Here is a 6,042-nt window from a genome sequence, read left to right on the forward strand (position 1 = left end):
AACTATATTACTCTCTGCATCTCAATCTATATGAGTTCGTTTGATTTGACACGAAATTTAAGAAAAAAAGAAAGATTTTTGAAATTTGTGGTCTTAAAATAAGTTATAGATAATTGTGTGATTATAAATTATTTCACCAAAACAAAATAAATAATTTAAAATTAAATTGTTACTAAATATAAAAACATGTCTTTTTTTTCCGACACTAAATATTACTCCCTCCGTTTCATTTTATATGTCACCTTTTTTACTTTGTACTTGTATTAAGAAATGATGTAACTTTACCCTTCTACCCTTATTTAATTTTTTTGGAACTCAAGTTTTCAATCAATGAATATGAATTAATTTATTTTGATTAATTAATTTAACCAATGAACATGAATTATTTACTTAGTTTTTCTAAGTTAGTCAAATTATATTTTCAAGGATATAACTCACAAGGGTAAAAAAAGGAACAATATGATAATTTATGCATTGATTTCATGAAATGACAAGTATTATAAATCAACTATTTATAGAAATAGATGACATATAAAATGAGACGGAGGGAGTAAAAAAGAAAGTAAGTTTTATATAAATAGAACAGAGCGAGTATATAAATGGGACGGATGAAGTCCGACAACATACATATTATAGGTTGCGTATCGATAAAAAAGCATTTTCCGTCTCAAAATCGGATATAATTTTTCTTTGCAATTAAAGGGTTTCAATTTGGATTTGGTACCGCCGCAATTAGCAAGTACGCCGGCGCTGGCGATCCTCAGATAACCAATTCTCGGTATCATCGGAAATCATGGACGATCACCCTATACACAAGATTCAAATCTCCGGTACTACTCTAGCCTCTGTTCTCCACCGTTTCTTCTCATCTACCGGTGACATCCACGGTTTACTCTTCGGCCACGTGTCATTTTCCACCACCATCTCTCTCTCCGATGACCCCACGTCCAATTTCTCCTCAGTAACCGCCATGAACTCCGCCTCATCTTCCGGCGCTGATGGACCAACTCTTACCGCCACCATCACCGATTTCCTCTCCATCCCTTCTCACTTTCCCCTCCCCTTACAGCATAAGCACCGTGAGGACCCTTCCTCCGTCCTTCTAGGGTGGTTTTCCGGTCGCCGGAAAACCCCTTTGAGACCCTCTTTGAAGGATTCTACTACTATCATTTCTCTCTCTTCCTCTGCTTCTCACTCTTTTACCCCTCAAAATTCTCCGTATCCACTTTCGCTGCAACCATCTTTGTTCCTTCTGTTATCGACGCCGTTTCAGGAACAACTGATTCATACCCATGAGTACAAAGCTTTCCAATACCGTATTTCGACTGATTCATTTGACCCCAAAAGCTTAGATGTTATCAATATTGGTCCTTCGTTTCGATCCCATTATGGTTCTTTCAGTCCTATTTCACCATTTCCTTCAATGACATGTGACTTGAGGGGACCTAATGCAATGGCAGAGGATGAAAAGGCCGAAACCTTGGTGGGTATTAAGAGGGGTTTGAAGGATCAGAAGGAATTGGATTTGTGTGCTGAGGGTTTTGAAATTGGGAGATTGAGCAAGTTGATGGGCTCAGATTCATCAAATTATACTGCTGAATTGGAGCATTTATATGATAAAATGCTTCTTAAGCTTGACAGTTTGGCTAGATCGGTGGAAACGAGCTCTGCTAAGGTTCTTGAACAGGTATGATTCGATAAGGCAGGAGTATTTACATTTCAATCTGTTGTTCTATATAGATTTTGTGAACCGCCCCAGACTGTGTAGGATTACACTGGGTATGTTGTTGTATGGATTTTGTGGACTACAACTAGCTTGGGTAGCATAGTTGGATATTAATGGGCTGAACTATATATTCATACTGATTTGAAATTCTGGCAGGAAAAGCATAACATGAAATTAAGGTACAAAATTGCAGGCTTGGAATGAATTTTGATAATTCAGGCGGAATTTCTCCTTTTGTAAGGTAAAGATCTGTCCTCCTCACGCACATATATGATTTTGCCATGTTAATAAATATTGTGATGGTCCCATGTGCGCAAATTCCCTTGTCTTGTGCGCAGAGCATTTATGCATTGCGATATTCTTTGTTTCATTGTGTTTCCTTATGCATTTGGTAGTGATGGTTGATCCCTTAGCCTGCAGTTGCAATCTTACCTGTCCACACGGTCAGCTTTTAGTGGTTTCCGTCAGTAATTCAATATAAGGATTTGGGTTACCTAACACTATATTTGCAAATTATGTAGATGGAACCCATCGATAGTTCTTGAAGTTGACACCAACTTTCACTTAAACATCTCAAGTAGGTGTTGTTCATTTTAAACACCTCAAGTAGGGTCCCGCTATGCCATTTTGACATTTTTCTACAATCAGCAACAATATATAATGTATGTGTTACACTCGCGAATGATGTGTAAAGCGTCGAATTAAAATTTAAATGAGGACATTTGTCATTTATCCCCAAAATAATTCTTGAACAATGAATATTGAGTAAAATAAAAAGTAGCCAATGATTCGGTGACGAGTAGCATATTTTCCCAAATAATTACAAAAAGGGGATTTAACCACTTTTAAAAAATCTATTTTGCAGAATACCCACCCCAACCCCTCGACCCCGACCGTCTTCTCCAGCAGAATCAAACCCACCCCCCTTCGTCTTCTCCGTCATACCCAAACTCTCTCTATCTTTTATAGAAATTTTTTTAAGCTGGTGTCTTTCAAATACTCTTCCTTATAAATTAAGCATTCCTTAAATCTTAAGGATTCCAATCCATCTCCCGTCGTAGAAGAATATTAGTTGGTTGCAGCTAAGTGGATAAAGGGCTCCACGATTGCTAATTAACAACAACATACCTACTGTGATCCCACCAGTGAGTCTGGGGAGGGTGGTGGGTGTACGCAGACCTTACCCTACCTTTGTGGGGGTAGAGAGGCTGTTTTCGATAGACCTCTACTCAAGAAAACTTTATTCTTTTAAAAAGAAAAAGCTATGCCTAATATTGACGAAAGAGAAGTACTAACAACAAAAATAGTAAAGATGACCAAAGTAGAAGTACCATGATTGCTAATCAAGGGCGCATATTTGGGTGTTCACTATTTCGGTCTAATTGTGTTTTAGGGACCCTTTGAGGCTATTTTGGACCTTGTTTATGATTTTATAGACCTAGTATAAATATCCATGTTTCTTCCTTCTGAAGGTTTAGGCTTTGATGAATGATGTCCATTTGAGTGTTGCACGCTCTTGTTAGCTTAGATTAGGGTTAGCTTGGTTCTCTTCTTCAACCTCATTGAATTATCATCATAGTTAGGTAATTCTTGAATGACTTCTATTTTCTTTTCTTGGATTGTTTCTTATTTTGAATGCTAATCTAGTTGGTGTTTAGTTATCTTTTAAATGTTATTAATGTGAATTGATTGCATTCTAATTACTTGATTTGTCCCTTCTTCGCTAGCTATCTTGGGTAGTGATTATTGTTGTATTATCAAGTTGTCCAACTTACTTCATAGTTATGTGCTTGATGCTTCCGAGCACTTGTGGATTACACTGGGCTTGTTATGCTCGATACTTCTAACCCGTATCCCTATTCCACATATCCCTTTACATGTTTTTCATTCGATCTTCTTAGTGTTCTTGGGGTTTAGTTAAATTCATAACCCGTTCTTTGCATCTTCATGGGTTGAGAGTTATCTTTGCATCTTCATGGGTCGAGAGTTATCACTAGCTCAGTGGAGTGATGAAGGAAATAAGAGGCTCATTTTATCTTTGATATATCACGATGTCAAGTTTTTCATCCAAGTAGTATTGCTTCATTGGTTGGATAATTGCTAGAGAGTAAACATCAGCAGTGCATAAACAAGACGAGCTCCAGCACAAAACAGTGTTCATAGGTAGCAATTAGCATAGAATAAAAAGAAATCACTTACCACCCATCCACTCACCCCTCAAAACAAAAAAAAAAAATGAAATTCCCCTTCTTTGATTACTTTTTTATTTTTTTTATTTTTTATATCGGTAACGTTAGGATTTTATAAATGTAAAGAGCACTAAGAAAATGCTGGAAAGGAATACATCCAACAGAAGACTTGCAATGAATGTAAAGAACTATTAAGAAAACATTCTCTGGTTACTCCATTAATTGTCTCTCATAAAGCTTCTCAAAGACTCATTTAACGTTTAAAAGGAAACAGGTTTCTCATGGACTCATCATAGTGTAACTCATTGCATTCTCTTCTCTAAGGAAATGGGCACGTCTGTAACTATGTGTTCGAAGCTTTTTTGTTGTAGTGGAACATTCAGTATTATATGCTATGCAGTTATTGCTGTCTTGATAAATTGCAATGGACATTCTGTCATCCTCTTTGCCTCTGCTCATTATCATAGTTGTCTATTTGATGCCCCCATTAAGGCATCAACTTTGTGATGCCTAAATAGGGAACTGGAGCATAGTTCTTTATACTCTAGGGTACGAGATGTTGCAGACAGATGTTCACTACGGGCTTCCTTGAACTAGTAGAAATGGATGATCCCCGTACTAAAGATGTGAATGAACTCTGTAATTTGTTAATGATGAGGACCAAAAAGGAGGAAATACCTTAATAAGTCAATCGACCAAATAGAGTGTTGGGGACCTCAAATCAGGAAGAAAAAGATATGTAGGGTATAAAATTGAAAGGTTTGCCATCTTTTCTTGCGGAGAAATGCATGTTGTCCATTTCTCTAGTTGCATTATGAAATCCAGAGTACCCTAATAGCTATGCACTCTGCATGTGAACCTACATATAATTAGGTTAATGAATTATGAGAAGCATAATGTTTCCTTGCTTTCATGGCCTGTTTGAAGGGAAGGAAGAACCCTGTTTATCTTTTATCTGAGATACTCTTTTTTTTTTTTTTTTGTCTTAATCGCAGATCAGCTACTGGTTAGGGTGGGTACTGATGAAGCCTTTAAATAACAGAATTGGTGCTTGTAGGTGTGCATTTTTGATGAACTGAGTTGAAGATCTTCGCTACTTTTTATGCCATTCCCAATGTATTTCTAGCTATGTAAGTTTAGCCTTGTCTCTATGAAAAGACGGCCAATCGTTGTTCATATTCTCCAATCAGTTAAAATTTCCGCTTAGTTTTGGATTGGATCTCCAAGACAAATGTCTTGGACTTCGTTTATATACATTTGTACTTGTTCTATTAAGAACATTGTTTTTGCCTTTATGGCTCATAGAGCAATCAGAAATAGCAAGGGAATGTTGGTTCCTGATGGAGATTCTGGTGTTGAAAAAATGATCATATGGTTAGACATACTCTCAAGTTCGAATTTTGTTGCAAAGGAAAGCCTGGTATTTAAGTGAAGTGAAGAAGCATATATAAGTGCAGGTCTTATTATCCATCAAATTTCGAACAAAGGAACAATTCTGTGTGATTAATTGCTTGACGATGGTTTTATTTACTTTCTTGCCTAGAAAAAAGAACATTAAACTAGTTGAACAAGCATTTTAGAGGGGAAAAAAGAAGAAATAAATAGGTTAGAAATTTGAGAACCTCTATTGTCACAGAATCGAAAATGTGCCACGTAATTATCTACTTCATCAACCAAACAAAATTACTGCTTTAATATTATACCGAAAATGGATAAGAATATATATTATCTTGAAGTCGTATTGATTGTTAGAGATATTTAGAGTTTGCCTTGATTTAATATCGCTATTTTATAGCTAGAAGATCAAATATATAATAATAAAAGAAGATGGACTTTCTGAACGACAATGCAAAACCCAAACTTTTATCAATTGGCTTTGACACGTTATGTCTTGTCACAATTTTCAAAGGTGAATTTTCTTTAAAGCTTATTGATCTTCATGTTGTCAAAGTTTTATTAGGAATCCAATTTGGCCTAAAGTTCAAATCTTTATAGGAAGCCATGTAAGAAACTACTACAAAAGCCATTAGCTTTTGGTAACTCTTTTCAATTAGGAATTGGTTCCCTCGTCCAATTTTGGATGATATAAGGTCATAACATATTATAAAAGCCATACAAAGTAGGATG

The 6,042-nt window shown here is 36.1% G+C and overlaps 1 protein-coding gene across 1 annotated transcript; it reads left to right on the top strand.

The window, feature by feature from the left end:
• The first annotated feature begins 616 nt into the window (after window positions 1-616).
• On the top strand, window positions 617-5,260 carry LOC102592067 (uncharacterized). Its single transcript, XM_006360767.2, has 3 exons — window positions 617-1,687; window positions 1,883-1,967; window positions 4,911-5,260. The coding sequence occupies exons 1-2, from the start codon at window positions 794-796 to the stop codon at window positions 1,928-1,930; spliced, it is 942 nt and encodes a 313-aa protein (XP_006360829.1). The 5' UTR covers window positions 617-793; the 3' UTR covers window positions 1,931-1,967; window positions 4,911-5,260.
• Window positions 5,261-6,042: the final 782 nt, after the last annotated feature.

The sequence above is a fragment of the Solanum tuberosum genome, unplaced genomic scaffold (assembly GCF_000226075.1).
Source record: "Solanum tuberosum cultivar DM 1-3 516 R44 unplaced genomic scaffold, SolTub_3.0 scf00332, whole genome shotgun sequence".
Lineage (NCBI taxonomy): Eukaryota > Viridiplantae > Streptophyta > Magnoliopsida > Solanales > Solanaceae > Solanum > Solanum tuberosum.